Here is a 23,556-nt window from a genome sequence, read left to right as displayed (position 1 = left end):
GAGCAAGACTTGAGCAAGTCTAAATATGACATATATATATATATATATATATATATATATATATATATATATATATATATATATATATATATATATATATATATATATATATATATATATAAAACAAAGATGTCCTAGCGGCGCTACTACATTACATATTTACATTTTCATCTCCCAAACGAAAGAGGATTTCCTTTTGCAAAGATCTGCGTCGTCATTAACAACTAAAGATAAAATTGTTGGTGTCTTTCCCATTTAAATCACTTTGAAAAACAATTCCTTCCTTTAACTGCATGATTAATGTCTCTATAGCTATTTTTATTGTCAGTTTCGTTTAAGCATATATCCTGCAATTTTATGACAATACAGTTTACACAGAACTATACAATACGAAACACTTTACTTTCAACGACAGCTTCCCACTATATCGTTACCATAATAGTACACAGTACAGCGTTTGTAACAGTCCACCTACTATCATTGGAACAGACAGTGTTTTCTGTTAGGAAAATGTTCGTGAAATGTATAGCTTACCTTTTGTTACTTTGCAATGTTATTCACGCAAGTAAGTTAAGTCTATCGTCACTATAAAATTTTCCTAGCTGTTAGATCTGTAATTGCCAAATTAACTCATATCAAAGTAACCTTTTAGTACTTTGCTAAGTCCTTTGTCATTCTGGTGTTAAGTCACTAATATGTAGAAGACTTTGAGCAAAACTAACAGGCATTATGAATAGCAGTTTAGCTTTCATAAAAATATTAAAACATAATAATAATATATGAGATTGCCGTTTGCACATGTAGATATAGTTTAGACCTGAATCGTCTCTAATACTTTAAGATCTCTTTTTTTTTTGTCAGTTTACCTATTCTTGATGTGTGTGTATAGTCCTGAGAAATATTGCGAAAGCGAAAATGAAAATGATTTTATACATATTCAACTTCTGTTTTTTTTTCCTTTTCCATGCAGTGAAGGTACAATAAGATAACAGAAGCGTGTAAATATCTAAATATTACATATAGATATATGTATATGTATATATATATATATATATATATAATATAATATAATATAATATAATATAATATAATATAATATAATATAATATAATATAATATAATATAATATAATATAATATAATATAATATAATATAATATAATATAATATAATATAATATAATATAATATAATATAATATAATATAATATAATATAATATAATATAATATAATATAATATAATATAATATAATATAATATAATATAATATAATATAATATAATATAATATAATATAATATAATATAATATAATATAATATAATATAATATAATATAATATAATATAATATAATATAATATAATATAATATAATATAATATAATATAATATAATATAATATAATATAATATAATATAATATAATATAATATAATATAATATAATATAATATAATATAATAAACGCATATTTACACACAAGTGTATGTTCTTTTATTATTCTGTAAAAGTGTTTATTTGCTAGAAATACATGAATCAAGCAATGAAGGAATTAGTTACCTTATTGTTTGAAATAGAAAATAGAATGATATCACATTTAGAATTCAGACTAAGTTTAACTAAAAGTTCCAAATTGCGGCATGTCTTAAAATGTAATTTTTTATGGAAAAAGAGTCAGAAGTACTCTACTTCTTTGACAAGACGTTATTATTCATCTTTACATAAATAATTAAGGACGTATTTTAGAAAGACCTAACAATGTTTTAACATATTTACATATCTACTTTCATCATTGCATTATTTTATTAGATTTATAATTTATTGGCATTTTATGACCTTTGAGTGTTATACTCTTTTATCATTTTTAGCCATTTTGACCACAGGTCAATGCGGGGATGATGCACCAAACACAAATGTGTTACACCATAATGTAGGCGACTCAGTGTCTTTACAATGCAATATATCCGATGCATCACAGGCATTGTGGCGTATTGATAATATGACTGCATTTATCGGGTATAAACGAAGCGCGCTTTATACGAATCAACACGCAAGTTTAAGACAAACTTACATCCTTCAAATAACTAACATTGGGGCTGACGACGGAGGATTATACAAATGCATAGAACATGGACAACCAGTAGCCACCTATTGTATCCTTATAAGAGGTAAGGTCACCTCAACATGGAAATTTATTCGTTGACATTTATTTTGTTTAATTAAAGATATAATACAAAGGACACATAAATTTTAACTTTTTTTTCTTCTTTAGTTAGTATTTTCTTCATTTTATGAGTAAAAGGACGAATCTCTGCATTTTTTTCTTCAGAGGCAGCAAATGTTACGGTTATGCATTTCTTTATTAAATTATGATAATTCGAATGTAGTATCACAGTTAGAAAACACATCCTAGTCCACTCTGTTTTCTTAACATTATTTTTGTTAGTATTACCTTCACATTATTGTCCAGTTATTGTTGAGATGAAGTCAAAAGCAATAATCTAACTCCTTCGAGTTGAAAAGGGATTGTTGTACCGTTCTATATATACCAACAACGTTAATACCTCTGTGAAATAAACGGTTATAAACAAACAATTACGTTATATTTCTCTAATCGAATATGAAAGTGAAAATGTCCAAAAATAGAATAATATGGCATACCGAGGGTTGTTAAGATAGCAAACGTCTATTTAATACCTCATTGACTAACACACAAAATCACATAAAGAATGTGTCCTCTAAGTTGACATAGAAGTTCTCACTGGCTAAGCGCTACCCATCACTGGATAGTGGACACGTTGGCCTTTCATAGCATGATTTTTTTTGTATCACGACAGTGTACACATTTTGCTATCGAGAGCCTGGAGTGTTCGTCACTTGTAAATAAACCCTCTTCACATAGTAGTAAACAATTTGCGTACGCTGCTCCTGGGAGGCCTTATGGGGATCCAAAATTGCCTAAATTAACCACAGGTACTTCAATTCATACTCCTCAACATGTAAGCCAAGTTACAAGAACAGATCCTGATTAATAACGTATCATTAAATATGATCTGTTGCTTTGTTTTGGCACTTTTTCGGAATGAGAAAATGAAATAACAATCGGTTATTGGAGTTTACTCCAAATCCGGTACAATAACATACTAATATTGCTTATTATTTTAAAAGATTGATAATTACACATAAGTGTTATCAAATTTAGTTTACTTTGTTAATTTTGTGGATATTTCCATCTTCTTGACCACATTATTTTGTTCTATCATCCAAGATTGACAAGATTATCTCAAGCAAGCTATGCCTCGTCTCTCCAACAGCGATAATTACACTTTTCTTGATTCTGATCCCACAAATATTTTTGCCAAGCAGATGAAACAGACTATCACTGATATGTACCAGCGGAACAAGATCTCCAAGAAGTCTCTTTCTTTCCTTTCTCCTGCAGACTGTAGGGCAGCCAGATTTTATCTTCTGCCCAAAATTCGCAAGCCTTTTAACCCTAGTAGACCTATCATTTCAGGCAAAGGGTCTTCCACTGAGAATATATCATTGTTTGTGGACCACTTCATCAAATCTCTTGTTCCTCAGATTAACTCTTACATCCATGAAACTCCATTCTTTCTCAGGAACTTGAAGATATCAAGAACAAAATCCCCAGTGCAGCTATCATCGATAATTTCGACATCACTTTTATGTACACTAGCATCCCTCGTGCTGTAGGTATCGCAGCTACTTGTGCAGCCATGTCCAAGAAGGTCCATACTTGTCCATCCATCTCTGACATCAAAGTTCTCATGGAACATTTTTTCACCAAAAACAACGTCAGTTTATGGACAAGCATTACTTTCAAAAACAAGGGACTGTCATGGTTACCAGGATGGTTCCTCCCTTTATTGCCTGTTTATGTCTAGCCTGGAAGACCACATGCTCCGTGCAGCTCTCTGCGGTCCTTTCATTGATGACATCTTCTTCGTTTGGACCAGTGATGAAGATAGCCTGCTCACCTTCATCAGTGACATTAATTCCTTCCACAGCACCATTAAATTCACCTCGGATTACTTTCACCAACAGGTCAATGTGACTGTTCGCAAGGAACACGGTTCTCTCTCTCACTGACTTATACACCAAGTCCACAGACAAACACCAGTTTCTCTATTCTTCTAGCTTCCATCCCCGCCACTGCAATTTTGGAATTGCCTACAGTCGTCTCATTTGCTCTAACAATTCTTTTTTCATTCGTCATACAGATGTTTTAGGAAACACCTTACAGACAATAGCCAGAAGGGTGCGTGAAGCCATTCAGAGATACCGCTCCCTATCGAGATTATATACATTAGCAGTAAAAGTCCAAAAGGGAAAAGATTCATGACAGGCTCCTTCTGTTGGTACTTTCCAACCAAATCTTCATCCTCAAATCACCACTAACAACCACAACATTCTCCTCTTTTCAGATAGACTCCAACAAAACCCACCGTCGCCTACAGACGTCCACCTAACCTACGATACCTTATTGTGCTTGCTGCTGTATCACTTATAACGTATAGCCCTATTCCAATTCAGCATGGTACTTTCAAATGTGATCGTTCTTCGAGATGCATCGTCTGCAGCCACCACATTGTTGAATCCAATTCCATCACCAGCTACTGCACCCAACTCACATACAAGCCTAACTGTCACATCACTTGTACTACCTCTCATGTCATATATCTGATCTCTTGTAGAGTTTGCTTCATCCAGTTTGTGAGTGAAACCAAATCGACCTTTAAGAAGCTGTTCTATAGTCACAGATCCACAGTCAACACTTTGTAGACTGAAACCCCGTTTGGAGAGCACTTTAATCTTCCCAACAGTACCATTAATGACATGTCCCTACAGGGGAGTGAATCCTTAGGCAGCCGTCCTGACCAAGTACGAATTAGCAAACAGAGACTGTGGATGCAACGCCTTTGCACCATTCAACCTCAAGGGTGCAACATTCACGAAGACATGACTAACCTTTCTTCTGCTCCCTTCCCCCAACCCACCCCCCAGTTTCCTCTTCTTCTTTTTTTCTTTTGCCTTTCTTCCTCCACATGCGTTTGTCTTATCCTTCTTTAGTATATTCTCTACCCTCTTCCCTTAGTCATCTCTTTGTCCCTTTACAGTTAATCTACTACTTCTAATCTTCCCCCTGTTGGTTTCTCCATTCTCTCCATCCCTTGTCTACTAACTCTCTTACATTTATGTCTTTTTGTTTACCCTGCTCATGAACCCTTTCTGTATTAAGTGCGTGTATGTGTCCCTTCTGTTACTGTTACTTGTCATTCAGCCTATGCGGATCCTGCTAGGATCGAAACGTCAGGCCTACTTACTTTTACACACACTCTTTCTTGACTACCATCGTGAGGGAAAAGTTAAAGTTAACATTACTGACTTTTGACACTTAACAATGAATGTTTTATTTTCTTTATACCAAGAATTCACCAACGGAAATCTGTTTTTGATCAAGGACGGAAGACGTGTTTCGTCGGAAGTATTCGAATTAGCCAACAGAATATTCAACTTAACATGCAAGGCTGAGTTTCCCTCCCACGAAGAGATGATCTGGGATATTGATAACCGTACAAACTTGTCAACTTATGCTGAGTATTATGTCAGCAATTTGCTTTCTTCCAGTATCACAATATCGTTTCCGTCTCAAATCTCCAATTCCACTGTTACATGTTTGAAAGGAAGCTTATCCATAAACACTACGGTACACGTTATTGGTAAGTATATTTATTTTTAGAGAACTAAGCACATCTCAAATGTTCCATTTCAAATATTTCTCGCCAGCGGTAATTAATGATACCCTAATAAAACATATATTTGGCAACTATATTTTATACTAATACTGTCGGGGTAGATTATACAGATTACTTTTATTAATTTTTAAGAAAGGTCTTTTCAGATCATCATTTCTTGTCTCTCCAGATAATGTGTTGTGTTCATATTTCTTCTCCTCAACAAGAGTTGTATTAACGTTAGCTGTAATAACAGAATGACGAAGCTATTACGTTGTGAAACGGGAACAATGTGACATTCTATATCATCACGAAATAGTCACAGTCTTAGGCAAAAACTCGTGTTATAATATTACTTTTCCTTTTTAAGCAACACCGATAATTCATATAGTGTTATATGAAATGAATGTATCCAGTCCTTTTGAAGTGAGCCCAGCTGTTTTGTATCAGCTGCAATGTGTAGCATATGGCGCCAGGCCTGTTGTCAATCTCACGTGGATCTTCGATGAGGAGATGCAAACAGCAGACGGCCAAAGACAAATTGAAAATGAATACATCCATGGCACTTTTAATTATATAAGTGACATACAATTTGCAGCCGCCGACCATAGGTGGGGAAGCATCACGTGTTCCAGTAATGGGAATCATAACGCCCTGTCTGCTAATCGCACTCTAATCTTACATTATCAAGGTCAGTATAATATTCCAAAGCAAGTTTGTCGTATATCCGGCTCGTGTTTTAGTGTCCTTAGGGCAAATCATGGCAAATGGAGTGAAACAGTTAGTTCTTGTGAACACATCATTAACATTAAACAACATACATGTGTCTAAGTTGTGATAAGTGACATTTCTGATCACTAAAGATTGCTTTTGCTTTCGGAACGCTCCAGGAAATGAACAAATGCACTGTATAAAGACCGCTAGGCATAACAGTGCCGGAAAAGCCGGAGCACTTTAAGAAGGGTAGTCTAGGTATAACAGTTTATTTTTATTCCGTTTAATAAATTAAAGTATAGCTGTTAACTTCCTCCTATATGAACGAATCAACGACTAGTCGTAATGATCTAATATTTGGACAATAAGAAACAAAACACAGAATATATATTGTGCATACAGAACGGAGGAAATATAATAAATAAATCTATTCTGTTTTCCTACTATTTTGGTTGACTTCCATCATTATGGCAAACATAAAGATTACATCTCAGTTGTTTCTTTACCATTAATGACATGTCCCTACCGGGGATTGAATCCTTAGGTAGCCGTCCTGACCTAGTATGAATTAGCAGAGAGAGACCGTGGATGCAACACCTTCGCACCATTCATCTTCAAGGGCTCAACATTTACGAAAGACACGACTAACATTTCTTCTGCTCCCCCCCCCCCTTATCTCCTCTTGTTTCCCCTTGTTTTCTTTTTCACTCCTCCACACGTGTTTTTTCTTGATTTTTTCTCTAGTATATTCTCTACCCTCTTCCCTTAGTCTTCTCTTTGTCCCTTTACAGTTTATCTCCTACCTCTCTTCTTCCCCCTGTTGTTTCCTCCCTTCTCTCCATCCCTTGTATATTATTCCTCTTGCATCTATCCATTTTGTGTTCACCCTGCTCATCAACCCTTTCTGTATTAAGTGCGTGTATGTGTCCCTTCTGTTACAGTTACTTGTCATTCAGCCTCTGCGGACCCTGCCAGGATCGAAACGTCTATGGCAAGCCATGTGGGACAAACACCGCATAATATATCCGCGTATTAATTCGAATATAAACGCGTATTAATTCAAATATACATGTGTTGTAAATGTATAAAGTTTCGCTTTTTGAAGCGATCTCGCGAGCCAGCCAAAACATTTATCGTTGGTATATGTACACAGCAAAAGCGGAAATGTTTTTTCGTGTATATTCTAATTAATCCGTGCATATATTGGATTTATTCCCCATATGTATTTTATTTAAGACGTGTATATATTCGAATTAATACGTGTATTTATTCGAATTAATACGTGTATATATTCGAATTAATACGCGGATATATTTAAGCCATATGATTGGCTAATAATATATACGCGTATATATTCCAATTAATACGCGTATAAAGTCCAATTAATACGCGGATATATTATGCAGTGTTTGTCCCACATGGCTTGCCAAAAACGTCAGGCCTACTTACTTTTACACACACTCTTTCTTGACTATCATCGTAGGGGAAAAGTAAAAGTTAACATTACTGACTCTTGACACTTAACATTGAATGTTTTCATTTCTTTATACCAAGAATTCCCCAACGGAAATCTGTTTTTGATCAAGGACGGAAGACGTGTTTCGTCGGAAGTATTCGAATTAGCCAACATAATATTCAACCTAACATGCAAGGCTGAGTTTCCCTTCCACGAAGAGATGATCTGGGATATTGATAAACATACAAACTTGTCAACTTATTCTGAGTATTATGCCAGCAATTTTCTTTTTGCCAGTATCAAAATATCGTTTCCATCTCAAATTTCCAATTCTACTGTTACATGCATGAAAGGGAGTTTATCCATAAACACTACGGTACACGTTATTGGTAAGTGCAGCTATTTTAAAGATCTAAGCACATCGCAAATGTTCCATTTCAAATATTTCTCGCCAGTGGTAATTAATGATACCCTAGTCAAACATATATTTGGCAACTTTATTTTGCACTAATACTGTCGGGGTAGATTATACAGATTACTTTTATAATTCTTTAAGTAAGGTCTTTTCAGATCATCATTTCTTGTCTCTTCAGATATTGTGTTGTTTTCATATTTCTTCTCCTCAACAAGAGATGTATGAACGTTAGCTGATACAACAGAATGACGAAACTATTAAGTTGTGAAACAGGAAAAATGTGACATTCTATGTCATCACGAAATAGTCACAGTCTTAGGCAAAAGCTCGTCTTATAATATTATTTTTCCTTTTTAAGCAACACCGATAATTCATATAGTGTTATATGAAATGAATGTATCCAGTCCTTTTGAAGTGAGCCCAGCTGTTTTGTATCAGCTACAATGTGTAGCATATGGCGCCAGGCCTGTTGTCAATCTAACGTGGATCTTCGATGAGGAGGTGCAAACAGCAGACGGCCAAAGTCAAATTGAAAATGAATACATCCATGGCACTTTTAATTATATAAGTGACATGCAATTTGCAGCCGCCGACCATAGGTGGGGAAGCATCACGTGTTCCAGTAATGGGAATCATAACGCCCTGTCTGCTAATCGCACTCTCATCTTACATTATCAAGGTCAGTATAATATTCCAAAAGCAAGTTTGTATTCGGCTCGTTTTTCAGTGTCCTTAGGTCAAATCATGGCAAATGAAGTGAAACATTTAGTACTTGTGAACACATTATTAACATTAAACAACATAAAAGTTGCGAATCAGTGACAGTTTGAACTATAAAGAAAGGCTTCGGTTTGACAACGCAACAAGAAATGAGCAATTACACTACGCAAAGACCATTAGACAAAAAAATGTATCCCAGAAAAGGCATAAGCGATTTATGAAGGGCGGGCTAGGTATAACAGAATTACCATTGCGCTAAGTCAATTATTGTATCGCCGTTTACTTCCTCCGATATGAATGAATCAACGACTATCTGGCATGAACTAATATTTTGACAATAAAAAAAACAGACATGAAGAGAGAATAGGATCTACACTTGATCATTGAGCTTGCTAATGATCTTGATTCTGGAAAATAAAACTGTCTTTATCAAATCACTATGTTGAATGATGTTTTTTGTCCTGTTCATAACCTCTTATTTTTCATCAAAGCTGCTCAAGAACAACGACAATGGAATAGCCTAACGATAAGCATTTTAGTATCTGCTTCTTCCGTCATATTGATATTTGTGATAATAACGTCGTGCTCCCTTAGGAGAAAGTTAACCAGTAAGTGTTATAGAAGTTTTCTTGTTGCATCTTTTCTTCTTTATTATTAAGGTAAACATGTAAATTATGTAAGGAAACCAGCATCCCATCTATCATGAATAACATTGTGATCAGGATGGCAAGAATGAAGAATTCAGTCCCACCACTCTAGTAAATAAAATTTCGACGCTTTCGTGTTTCTTCAGTTTCCTGAGATGTGACATAATTATAATATTCATGACTCTTTGGTTACAGACAACGCTTTGTTGTTATTCTTATTTCTCTCTTTGTTTATAATATTAAGTTTGTTATTAGCCTATTATAACTTTGTTCCTCCTTCTTAAGTGAATGTGAGGAATAAACAATGGCCTACTCCCTCTTTTTACAGTTATTACGCAGTTGATTTCGATGTTGCTAATATTTCAGTTTTCAGCTCAAAAGCATATTCAAGAAAGGCCTTGTGTTTCGTGTAATTTTCTGAATTTCAAAAACTTGATGAGTCCAGTAACGATCTAATCTTTTATTCGGTGAACACTTGAAGACTTATACATCTGTTGTGATAACCTTATCTTAACAAGGTTACAATTATTAGACTCAATTTCATTTTGCAAGTAATGTTACAGTAAGCTCTAATTCGAATTTGTCTGTGCTATTTCGTTAAGTGCCAACCAAATAGTACCAAAGACTACATCTGACATAGTGCCCATTGTTAACAAGTCTACGCCATTTTGAATAAACTTGCTTTTTGTTTCAGATGATGCGACCTTTATTACTTACAGTGGGTATGTATGCGTCATCATAGTATAAATATCGTTATTTTGCAATATCAATATGCTGTTTATAAGATAACAAGAATACAGACATTCTAGCTATCAGATTTTTGTGGAAATTCTCATCATTCTGAAAGATCGTTTCCTTTTCAACTGACCAGAGTGTCCGTCACTTTCCCTTTGACCATTTTTTAAGCAAAATATCTGCACATTCTCTATCAACTCTGTCAAGGTTTATATATTTCAGAGGTAACATTGTTCAGCCGATACTCGTCATACCGAGAACAAAGAAAAGCCTTGTTTAGGTATATCCATAGGCCTACTTAAAACGACTAGATGCGACTTCATTTAATCGCGTATTAAATAACTCGCATTTAATGATTGGTAAAGCAACTACTGTTCATGTCCCACAACCGTGCATCAGTAATTACTACATTGTGCTCGTAACATGGTTTACAGGACATGAACAGTATTTACTTTACGAGCCATGAGTATCGAGTGCATTGCTTCATGTAACGATAGCGGGAGAATGGGTTGCACACTGTTAGCTTGTTTCATCTTTGTTACATGAAGTACCAATTCCTTATGCTCTTGTTTCAGGAATATGCCAAACCCTAGCCAAGACATTTTTGAAATGGAATGTACCGAAAAATCAATGAACAACGTCGTTAAAGGTGACAATGGTAAGCCAATAAAAAACAATAATACACTTACAATTGTTATATGAACCATTCAGTAGTTTCACTGTTAAGGTAAACAGAGTTAAGTTGTGTGCATGAAATTTACTTATATACTAACATTATACAGTGTATGGGTAGACGTTTTAAAGTTATTAAAAAAATGTTGATAACTTCTATGCAATCCATTTTCTTGTTAATATATCAGAATCAACGGATCATGGAGTGAATATTCAAAGGTACTTTATATTTCTATAAGTTTAAAAACACCACATACCCGTCACGTTCATATAATATCATGTCTTTTGTTTTATGTAATATGTAATATGCACATAATTAAGCGATACTAGTACCAATGCTATACCATATGCTACACCATACTGATGGTGACAGCTCAACATCATGCGTGCAAGAAAAAGACGAATTGCATTGAAGAACGAATATTTCATTTTGAATTAGATGGTATATTAGACCACAAAATATCTCGATTACAAGTAGGAGTATAAATCCTCCGAGGAAGAGTACGAGTACAATTAACTAGTACTAATCTAGAATACGAAAACCAGTATGGACTCAATATGAGTACTCGACTGTGTGTATGAGTACCTATATCTGTATATATATATATATATGTATATATATATGTATATATATATATATTGCCGAAGATATGGAATAAGATGTAATAGAAGACAAATTAAATTTGCTCAATTGACAAATTACATCTTTAAAAAATGAATTATGGTTTTTCTTTATTTTTTTGGACTGGCATCGACAGATTACAAATCTTCCTTTTGCCATTTTAATATGTTGTTTTTTGTTTTCTTGTTTATGTCTTACTAGTCTGAAATTACCAACTTTACCGGATTGTGATCACTCAAAAAACGAAGGTAACTATGTCCCTTTAATTTTGCGACCACACCATCTCATTGACAACTTCAATTGCTTTTCGATTTCATTACATCGTACATGTACGACGATACATACATGGAGTCAATTCACACAATATCGATCATTTCCAAGAATAGAAGGCAACAATTACGGAACCAATTCAAACTGTTTTTTTAAGACATTAAACGAGCAGCCCCTCCCCGAATTCTACCCTCATCATGTGTAACACAACATTCAAAAGCTACACCATAAGAGTGTTTTGCCCCTTATAAGTTGTGGATGTCCCTTCTACTCAGATTACCTGGCCACATGGGCCTGAGTAATCTAGCATTTCAATGTTTATTTCGAAAATGTAAATTTTTACAATATTACGTGATTTATACGCAATCTAACCACTGAAGTCTTCTCCTGGGCTAGTACCTTGTTGCGGCGGGTAGGCTTGTGTTGTATCAAAGAACCTGGGGAGATATGCCGGCGAGGAGTTAAACCACACCAGACACGTCACAGGGGAGAAGCCTGACTAAACAGAGCCCCTGCTCCTCCAGGTTGGGGGTTGGGTTAACAGCCCCTCCCCCTTTAATAGCTTATTGTTACAGAAACGACAGATGCAACTACAAGCGGGGAGAGAATTAAGGTTACAGTTACTGTAAATCAATGAAGTATACCATCGTTCTCCTCTTTTACAGATATTTATTCGTCAATAACAGAAACTGTTGACAGACAAAAGATATTTGAAAGAGATCAAATGAATATCATCTTAAAACTTGAAACCGGACTTTCAGCAAACAGATGGATGGGTACAATTACGACGTCTACCTTCAAAAAGACGTGTGTTTTGATATCAACGTTTATAGGTACGGACACATTTTTCACTGAATTTCTTTGAATTTTGTTAAACTATATTATAAATTATTCGTTTGGGTCTCTATAAAGTTCTAAAAAAATAAATTTTTGCACATTATACCCTACTCTTATATTACTATCCAAAGAATTATGATAACTGCTTAGCTATATTGGGCTTAACAACAAGAGAATTGTTGATACATCATAGTTCATAAGATATAATAGATAAAGTCCAAGAAGAAATACATAACTCTATCTTTCCATATTCCATAGACGAAGGTGAAATTAATTGGGACAATTACGTGAGAAGACTCCTGGCTTTACCAGACTGTGAATACCTTTTAAAGGTGGAGGGAATTTGCGTTGAAAATAGTGAGCGTTTTTATTGTATGTAAGACCTGATAAACTGGTATAAGGTAAAACCTTCGCTCAACCAACTGGAATTAGTAATAAATAAAAACTAATAAGTAATCTTTATAAGCCTATGCTGGTATCGAAAGTGCTAAGCATACAATGACTGTTTCAAATGCGTTTTAGCCAACAGGTAGCGAGTACTTTTGTCACGTACGTATTCTTTTAGTTTTCGCGTTTCATATTTCTTGGTTTTTCTTGCTTGAAGACACGGGTGTGATAGCTGCAGATGAGGCCACATGAAATATAAATATAATAATTATATATAAACATATCTATATATATGTATATATATATATATGTATATGTATATAAATATATATACATATATATAAACAAGAGGGAGAAACAATATCATACACAATTCTACATATCAATATCACTTTTATTATTTACAGATACCCTTTTCCTATTGCAAGAATACGTTGGTATGAAAACTTTAGACGCGTATATGAAAGAGAAAAGAACAAAGCATCGTGCCAGTGTGGATACCTTTTATAAAGAAAATCGTCATTTCATTGTTCAAATTCTGGAGGCACTTCAACATCTTCATGAAAACGGGGTATCAAATTTAATCAATTGGAAATACATATTCTTGAAAATTAATACTAACCTTCTTTTTATTACTTTATTTTGTTCATTACTGTGATTTCAAGTTTTCAAAGATGTATGTCTCATGTTCTGATATATGTCGCATTTTCTCATCATAGTCTTCGGCATACAAATACACGTTGTTTTCGGCGAGGCGATATCAAATTCCGACGCACTCTTGTTATTCGTATATGTTATTCATCATTCTAATACCATACAATTGGATGCTGATATATAAATAGGCTATATAGGATATATATATATATATAGGCTATATAGGCTATATAGGATATATATATATATATATATTTCATGTGGTCTCATCTGCAGCTATCACACCCGTGTATTCAAGCAAGAAAAATCCTGGTAACACCTGAGAGATCAACCAAACTCTTTGATATGTGCACCCGAGAAGATACAACGCATCTCGTTTCTATGCTGCTAGATACACAAGTAAGGCATCTCGTTTCTATGATCTATGCTGCTATATACACATGTAAAACCATTGACATACTAATAATACTGTTTTAATGATTGCATAATATACACAGCCACCATGTAGCTTATATTTATAAACTTTTATCCTGTTGTTGCATCTATATGTTTAGAAACCGGACGTAAGCAACAGAAACTTAAAGTCTACAATGATATGTTATTCTATCGCAAATATATATAAGTTACATATCAGCATTGAGACCTAAGATACGTCTTACAGAATCTCCAAAACTGTCCTCACCATGCCCCGGAATGCATATCGGAAGGTATCTACACGGAGTTCTCCGATGTCTGGTATGTTGCTAACGTACTCTGGGAAATGATGTCCGAAGGTAACTATAGAAACATTTATCAATGTTTAAAGAAATGTAAACGTTACTACTCAGGTTATAACTATTTATTGGTATTTCTTATTAGTTTACTTATTTTTCTCTATAAAGTGGAATTTCAATCTTATTGTGTCAAATTAATTTGCTGTAATTTATTTATCAAACAATGAAAATATTACGTATATATGTTTGATGTGAGTCATACAAACTTTAATAATCATTTCAAGTACAGAAACAACCATGTTTCCTTTTCGTGTAAGATGTGACGTCGACGTTCTCATTCCTGTGAGGGTCGAAAGTGTTCTCCGTAATGTACGTGATACAATAGGAGCCTACACAATTTTCTCCTAACACATTCACCTCATCCTGTTGAACTTCTATGTGGTTTATTACAAGATCGTCTCAGTTGAAATGCATGGCCGTAAAGTGTATGTTTAATTTTTCGGACTATTCAACTTGGATATCAATTTATCTAAATGTGAGGTACATGTTTTTTTTATCGAAAACAACGTACAGTACTAATGTTGCTTTAGACGATAGTTCTGTTAAACACTGCTACACCCAACCAGATGTTCAGATGTGTCATTAATTACAGAGAATATCAATGCGGACTACCAAATCGAAGCAGGCTGGCAGGCCGCTCAAATTCAACAGGATACAAAGCTAATGAAACCTTCGAACTGTTCCACGGAAATGTAAGTTAGGAATTATACCGCCAAGCATTGTTCAGTTTTCCTAGGTTATAGTTGTGTGACCCAATAAGTCAAATGAAAAGAATTCCAGGCAATGTAGAAACACGTTCCTTTAATGGGGATCGTCAGCGTGACATTAGAGGGCGCTATCGTATCGGTCCTAATAGAGTTCCTTTAAAGGAACTGTAGCTCCTAACAGTATCGCAGAAACGGCCCTCTTAATTTTTGTGCTCATGAAAATATGTTTAAAAACATTTCTTCCGCTATAATTACTAGAACAATCGCATTGCAGTAAATTGTAGTCTAATGATGTGTTTGGAGGTTTGGGGGGAGGGGGTGGGGTGGTTATGCTATCTCGGGGACTTGGATGCTATTTATACTGACGCTTTTAGGTTGAAATTATCTCGGATAAACAAACTTTCATGCAGACTTGCGTAAAGATGCCAAACGAGGGTTAGACCACATTTCGTTGCTATAATTAGCTGGTTATGATTAAGTAGAAATCTTATTTTAGTTGAATATATCGCTATATCAGTAAACAACGGAATGTGCAGGTAACTTGCCCAGAAGTGTCCGCCAGAGATGCATAACAGGAATTCAAGATATGGCAACTTGCCAAGTTTCGCGTAACTGGAAAGAACAGATGTGATGAAGCTCTCTGTTGAGTTAGGGCGTGGCTTTTTTTTTTTTTTGTAATTGTTATTGTATGTGTAGCGGACTGAAGTCTCTCATATACGTCAAACGAGGATATAAAGAGAAACTGAAACTGGAGATTCCTATTAATTGTTTTAATACATTTCGCTACAATGATAATTAATGTGAAACTTATATGCAAATAATTACCTAGCATTAAGTACGATTAGCTTATATTAAGATAATTACATTTAATTACATTAAAAGACAGCTGTATATACGTTAAATCTTATTTCAAACAACACTTATCGATTAATGTTTGATTACTAGTTATCTCCATTGCGTCTCTTTATCCAGGTATATGAATGGGAGTTGCGAGGTTGACTTGTAAATATAGTTGTGTGAGCCGGTTATTGGCTGATGCACTCTATGAAAAGTCCCCAAGGGGCCATGTGGATGTGGTGCACAGTACATGGTGCCCCAGGAGAGATTGATTGAATTGTGCACCGTGATTTTGGTGTATGGGTGTGACAAGTTGCCAATGACCATGTGGGGTTAAGTTGTAAAGTCGTGTGGCGATTCCTTTGCCTCAAAAAAGACTATAAACCTTCCAATTCACCCTTTAACTGTTAAAATGGTTTTATCGAATGTTAGGTTTGACTTACTACTACAGTGCTGGTCGGTGACACCGAACTTACGACCAAATTTAACAGAATTTCGGAGACGATTGGTTCGATATTTCCAAACAGAGAAGACGGTGTGTAGAATATCTTGATTTCTTATTATTTTAAAGCAGCATTTTGCTTTTGGTCGTCGTTTTCTACTTTTTTGACATGTCCATCGAGTTTTTTACATATATCAATCACAAAACAGCAAACTAAGATATTAGCCAAGTTTCTCTCTGCCAACAACATTTATTGGCGAGTAATTAAGCATATTTGCAGATAATGAGCAAAGTGTCCAAGACAAATTCAACATTTAAAATTAACCGCTTACAGTTCCCCAAACCCACTAGTTTGAATTCAACCAATCAGAGATGCAGGTTTAGTAATCAGCCGTTGCTAAAATAGATTCAAGACTTTGCGTTGGTACAACCAGGGAGTTGTTATGGAACTCCCTGGTACAACTGCCATATAGACTGTACACAAATCACGCATGGTGTTGTATTACGTATTGGTCAATGACGTTCGTAGTGTTTAAATATTCATATTATGGGCGAGGTTTATTGGGATCCTAACGGAAAATATCTTGGAGGAAAACAAAGTTGAAAGTTGCAAAATTTTCGACTTTTATGCCACCATTTGAAGTAAGATTTAAATAGATAAGCTAGTTATGTATGTCGTTATGGCATAGTGGAGTCAGTGAGGTCGAGAAAAATCATAGAAAAGGACGCAAAATGCTGCTTTAAAATATATTAACAACGTTATGCAAGAGATTGGGCAAACACAGTCAATTCCTATATGTGAAGCACTTACATGTTGCATTAACTCTCTTAAAAGCAACTGAGTCAATTTCATTTAGGTAAAGGGATTATGCTGACAAAAATTGTCAAATTTCTTGTCAAATGTATGTTTACATTTTTCGAAAATTTCCTCCAAATGGGCAAAATTATGATATTTTAAGAAGAAAATCAGAGCTGCCCTACAAGAAGCTATCCTTCCTAAATTAAAAAAATTAAAACATGTCGAAAATATCTTCAAAAACGATGTAATCTTGATAAAGAATATCATTTGATTCGACATTATTTGCCAAATTACCCCCCCCCCCTGCCCTTAAAAAGGAAAAAAAAATATCAAGAATCTTTTAGCTGCAATGAATAACTAGCACCATGCAGTTATTGCATTGTATTTAATGAAATATACTTTAATACTAACTATTTGCAGGGGCGTATCCACGGGGGGGCACAACAGGCGCGCGCCCCCCCCTATTGGCCGTCACCCAAAAAAAAAAAGTTTAGCAAAAAAAAAAAAAAAATTGATGACGACCTTTATGTGAGATGTCGGTGATCGCTCAACCCCCCCCCCCCCTCCCGTATGCTTTATTTTTTGTTTGCCAAAAAAAGGTTCTGGCGAAGTTCGGCGGCATAATAGTTTTAGAAACATAGATGGTAATTGTGTTTGTATAATCACTATAAACACTAAATGACATGCCAGCCATACTAAATTGTGCATTTTGTGTCCATATTTACTGGAAATGTTGCTTATTATTAAGGTCGAAAAATGGATATGGGCCATGGGCCATGGGCGGCGATCCTGGGTAGAGGGGGGATATATCCCCCCATGAAAATGGGTGGAGGGGATGTAATGCACCATATCCCCCCTCCCCACCAAATGCCAGGGATAAGAATATTTTCATGCCTACATTTATGCATCTTCGTTAATGTACGGCTCTTTTTTAGCTTCATTTCTCGCCTACCATAAACGCAGTGCGATCTTTTCAAATAAAGCGTCTTTATAAAGCAAAAATAGTTGACTGTAGGCTTCATTGGCCCTATAACAACAACATGTATTATTGCGCCCACGGTATTGATATAGTACATATATGCACCCTCATAGTATTCATATAGGCCCTATAGTAGGCCTACACACGTACATGTTCCCTCGAACAGCTGAGAATCTCATGTAACCAGGGTAATGCTTAATGCACGTTTCACCTGGATGCCCTAGCAATCGGTACCTGGGAATGTAACTATGTGTAATTGTGTATTGCATGTGTATAGGCCTATAATAGCCTGCATGAGGCCATTTTCTTCATCGAATAATATAACAGAGCTCTCGAACATTCTAACGTTGCGCCTGAAACAAGATTGACAGGGGCAATTTTCCCAAAATAACACCCGAAATTTAAAAAAAAAAGTATTTTGGATCCTGATTATGAGATATTTCGGACATGACATCCCTATTTTAAAGTTGGGTATATGCCGCTTGGAAACCTCGGGAAGTGCCGTTTCCGGCCATCTAGAGGGTTTGTTAATCCCAAAATTTTCTTGTACGCTTCGCGCCAACTCATGGTGGCGCTACGCTTAGATAGTCAACAAGGTCATATCCCCCCCCCCCACTCGGAAGTACGGATCGCCGCCAATGCATATGACACCATTTTGCATTTCAGCCCTTCTTTGAAAGCAAAAAATTGTACCCCCCTCCCCTTAGACCCATCCCCCAGGACGGCGATCATTCATGCCTGGCCCCCCCCTATTGGAAAATCCTGGATACGCCCCTGTATTTGTTACGCAATAAGTTAAACTGAAGCATTATTTAAGTGGTTTTTAAGTGACGACGGTTGTCGAATCTCCTGTCAAATTGATGTTTACATTTAAAACTGCCCAAATATGGGCTAAATAGCTCATACTTTTAACCCCCAAAAAAGTCAGAACTCCCCTACAAGAAGTTAATCTGCTCAACTAAGGTTTTTAAAATAACTTAAACGTGTATAAAAAAAAAATCGAAAACAGTGGAGCCATATATTATTTTGCGGAAATTTACTTAAAGAATATCATTCGATTCGGAATGATGTGCAATCCCCCTACCTCTCTCAGCCCCTAACAAAAGAAAAATGAGAAAAAATTATCACGTATGTTTTAGTTGCAAAGCATGAGTAGCACAATTATTGTATTATCTTTATTGAATTATACTTTAATGCTTACTAGTTAATCTTAATTATGTTTGCATCATAATGTCATATTTGATGAAACAGTAAAGACATATGGTCTGCCAAGATAAAAACATGACTTCCCATGACCATTGTCGTTACTAAATTCAATGGGCATTTATCCTTTCTGATTGTAGGTCAATATTCCCACTGGTGAATCTGGCATTACTCTTGGAGATCGTGATTGCATGGATGCCTATGTCCCGATGACTGGGAATGTTAGGTCGCCAATTAATGACAATATCTGAAGGCACTAACTAATTACAAGCGAACTACGGAAGGGTTGTTCACGCATTTTGGAAAGAATAGCACGTGCTAAGCTATACAGGCCGACAGATAGTCTACGCAACTCGTCTACAGATCACGATTTCTATTTTTTGTGTTGTGTAAGCTTTAAGACATAACGACGGTTTGAATGGAAGAAGTGTACTTTTGATGTTTGAATGGTCTCGTTAATTCCAACTGTGTGAGTTTAGTAACCGAGATTAACACTATAGTCATATCAATATTGCCAAACTATGAGAGTAGTGGTTACAAGTTGTAACAAGGGAGTACTAAACCTTGTAATGAACTATACTTAAAGCTATTCCGTCTGTAACCTACATTGAGCTAACGTTATTTGCATAGCTTTCGTTTGTGTTGTAGCTACCGAACTTGGAAGATATTAACTATCACACTAAACGAAGTATCGATGGTTTCCCAGTTTCTTGCAGGCTATATTTACCGTTGTACTTGTTATAAAATAATGTGAACGATAATGATTATACTATTGATGTTAAACAGAGGATTTGTGCTAAGTTTGTTATTGCGGAAATTCGTCTGTTTCTTAACAATGCATAGGCCTACCAGGAATTGAAAGATTGTTCTCCACTATACTTTTACTTTCAATTCCTGCAGGGAAGTAAACCACACTCGAATATTTAGGGTCAATTAGTTTTCAAGTATGTGTCTGCTTTGTTACACAGAATGCGCTCTCGGTTCCATGTATAAACAACTTTTGCTTTCAGTATATTAACCCCCAATTAGCAAATTCACGACTTGTGAATGGGAAGGTACAGTATGTGAATGATTTCTAGCAGTATTCTGTAATAGTTTTTCGCACACAGCATATAAAATTCAAAGAGAAGTTTGCTCGTGAAGCGATACCCGGCACATTGACGGAACAAACGAAATCGATAGGAACAAAGTATAACTATTTACTATATTTACTATGCCGTTTATTTAATATCATGCAAGCAGTATATGTGATAAAATATTCGCATAATATTCCAAAAAAGTTGTAGGTAATGGTTACAATTTACACGAACCACCCAGGCCCCTAGCAAGACGGTGGCACAACCCGGTCCTTGCAGCCTCCTCCCACCACCAACCGTAAAAACTACATTGCCCCGCCCCCTTATCTCTGCAGCCACTATATGTGCGCAAAAAACTTCACTAGTAACATAACACGAATATTGCGCCCCTCCTTAAATTGTTCGCAGCCCTCAATATTGGATTCCATGCTACGGTACTACATTCACAACACATTTTTTTTTTCATTTCAATTTTTCGTAAACCACAAATTGTTGATCTAACTATGAGGTAATAGCTTGAGGAGTTAAAAAAAGGAAAAATTAGAACACAGTGAGGTACGTTGTATTTGCTAATGTTTTTTTTCGTTAGAGTTTACGTGGACACCTTCTAACGGTAATACCTCTATTGGTGTCATTTAAACATGAGTACATGTCTCATTGTAACGAAACCTTTATACAGCTACAGTAACTAATGACGTAGATGCTTGTCGTGGTTTTGATTGTAAATATTCATGATACTATTTGCATACTAATTGAAGTTAAGTTTGGAAAAGTTCGGTGCCGTTCTTGTCAGAGCGGATCAAGATCCGTGGCTCAGGCTGAGCGAATCATTAAAGTTCCGGTGGAAGGAGGCCTAGTTTGAGATTGGCGCCGTTTGGTTGGGTTTCGTGGCCCAATGACAGGCTCTATCTTGGGTTACATTTTGTTTTTGTAAATATACTGTCCTCCATTCTCTTGGTCCAATGTCGTGGTTTATTTAAGTTCATCGATGAAATATATGTTTCAAAACCCTTCCTATATCTGTTATTGTATTTTCTGTGTCCTCGAACCATTGTTTTATACAATTATGACCGTCTTACGACTGGGGAAACTTCTTTGACAATATATATGGTGAAACCAACGTCAAACTGTAGCAAATTTTACTGTAACCCATAGACCCTGACTTTAAGGAATTCCCTTGCTTTTTTGTTTGGACAAACGTTAGTTAGACGCCAGCAATATGTGTTTGTATTGTTTGTTCGGGGTCATAAAAACAAGAAAAGAATTGATGATCATTGAAGGGTGTTTAAAAATGTCAAATCACCGTTTTCAATTGAACACTTGCCATTCAGGATCCACCATGTAACCTTGATGACATTCTTGACAACACCCTAAGAAACGTTTGATTTCAAGGTGTCATATCTTATAATATACAAGAATGATATGAGTATGGGTTGGTGACATGTTACACAACATCATATCAAAGGCCTACTATCAATGGTTTCTCCAAACATAAACTTAACCTAGCACTATAGCCATACAAAAACTATAATATTTTAAATTAAAATTCGTGTTTGTATATTGTTTTTGTCAATTACGTATTGAATTCCCATTTTCCTGGCATCGATCCACAAACTGTTTGAATATCTCGTTTACGTTTGATGTATATTCACATGCCGGCAGTTCGTGACAGCGTATATAGTGGATGATGCATGTATCAGGCTACTGCAGGAAACCAAACCTTTGTAACGAAAAAAAGCCGGTGAGGCCAAAGAAAAATGCTTTATTAAGCTTTAAAATAAGTTCCTTGTAACAAAATGAGTTGGAATTGAGTAAACAGAAAGATGTTATGTATCCGTATCATAACGTCTATGCAGGTTATAGACTCTTCCAGTCATAATTAACCAAATATTTAATAAATAACATGTCTCCATGACAACGGTGAAATGGCCCACAAGTATTTTCGGTAGGTATATCTCTTCAAAGAAACTTAATTTTCAGTCACTTAGACTGAGTGTATAATTTCAAAATCTATATTTACAGATACTGAGGATAGGTGGGTAAAGAGAGAGTGGGGAGAGGGGATGGGCGGGGGATCATGGGTGCTTTCTTTCATATGATCAACAGCAACCGGAGTTATACAATGAACTGCATATACACCTCCAAGGTAACAAAGTTGAACTAGTCAAACCAGAAATCAGAAAACAATTGAATCGTAACATGCTACAATGAATTAGTTATATATGATAAATAACTACTACAAAATAAAAAATACTATAGACGAGTTCGTTATATAAAATTTTGTAAGAAATGCATACTATATCCTGTTAATTTTACACTAAAAAGACTTACTGATCATTACTTGCGTTTGGAATGAGTACAAAACGACTAGTTTGATACATTTAACCGAAAGCAGTACTCTCGATGCAAATATGTGAATTATAACGTCTTATAAGTGCCAAGCAGACGGCAGAAGGCCATTATCATTACGTGCATAAGTCGATTAAAGGTGGCTAATATAAAGGTCTTAAAATCGGTATATGCCTTTCGGCGAAACCCTTACACCACATGTGGAATCTATTTCGTATAAGATAACTTCTCACTATAACACATTCCTGAAAACACGACCTTGACCCCTACGAAATACTTACACACTCTATTATTATCATACACACTGAACAAAGGTGAAGCTTAGCATCAAGTAAGAGGATTTCGCAATGCAATACCAAAAATAGTTTGTTATTTTAACGGATGATTTACGGTACAGTACGTTGTTATTCAACAACACAGCATGGTTTCCATATGTATTTGTCTTTCTCTTGTCTGGATTCACGCATAGATCGAAGACTGTGGTTTTTAGTTGTTATAAAACTCCAAG

General features: G+C 35.4%; 1 protein-coding gene across 10 annotated transcripts; it reads left to right on the top strand.

Moving 5' to 3' along the window:
• The first annotated feature begins 211 nt into the window (after nt 1-211).
• LOC139977362 (uncharacterized) lies at nt 212-21,713 on the top strand. 10 transcript variants are annotated; one of them, XM_071986653.1, is made up of 19 exons: nt 212-565; nt 1,864-2,163; nt 5,449-5,739; nt 6,125-6,445; nt 8,023-8,313; nt 8,698-9,018; nt 9,551-9,667; nt 10,401-10,428; nt 11,017-11,099; nt 11,302-11,332; nt 11,937-11,983; nt 12,671-12,838; nt 13,101-13,199; nt 13,637-13,800; nt 14,160-14,282; nt 14,545-14,656; nt 15,231-15,348; nt 16,336-16,357; nt 16,424-16,625. In XM_071986653.1, exons 1-19 carry the CDS (start codon nt 358-360, stop codon nt 16,535-16,537), a joined length of 2,958 nt encoding a protein of 985 aa, XP_071842754.1. In that variant the 5' UTR covers nt 212-357; the 3' UTR covers nt 16,538-16,625. The 10 variants fall into 10 exon arrangements, with proteins under 10 accessions (XP_071842754.1, XP_071842762.1, XP_071842757.1 ...); XM_071986655.1 differs by having other exon boundaries at nt 217-565; nt 15,249-15,348; XM_071986651.1 differs by lacking the exons at nt 16,336-16,357; nt 16,424-16,625 and adding exons at nt 16,633-16,735; nt 19,764-21,713 and having other exon boundaries at nt 222-565.
• The last annotated feature ends 1,843 nt before the right edge of the window (nt 21,714-23,556 follow it).

The sequence above is a fragment of the Apostichopus japonicus genome, chromosome 12 (assembly GCF_037975245.1).
Source record: "Apostichopus japonicus isolate 1M-3 chromosome 12, ASM3797524v1, whole genome shotgun sequence".
Lineage (NCBI taxonomy): Eukaryota > Metazoa > Echinodermata > Holothuroidea > Aspidochirotida > Stichopodidae > Apostichopus > Apostichopus japonicus.
This window is presented reverse-complemented; position numbering and strand designations above follow the sequence as displayed.

Excerpts from the sequence above, each read along its gene's own strand:
- LOC139977362 (XM_071986651.1), top strand. The coding sequence starts at position 358 with ATGACAATACAGTTTACACAGAACTATACAATACGAAACACTTTACTT. Across the intron at positions 10,429-11,016 it reads ACCTTTATTACTTACAGTGG|GAATATGCCAAACCCTAGCC; the intron begins GTATGTATGCGT and ends CTCTTGTTTCAG. Across the intron at positions 11,984-12,670 it reads TGATCACTCAAAAAACGAAG|ATATTTATTCGTCAATAACA; the intron begins GTAACTATGTCC and ends CCTCTTTTACAG.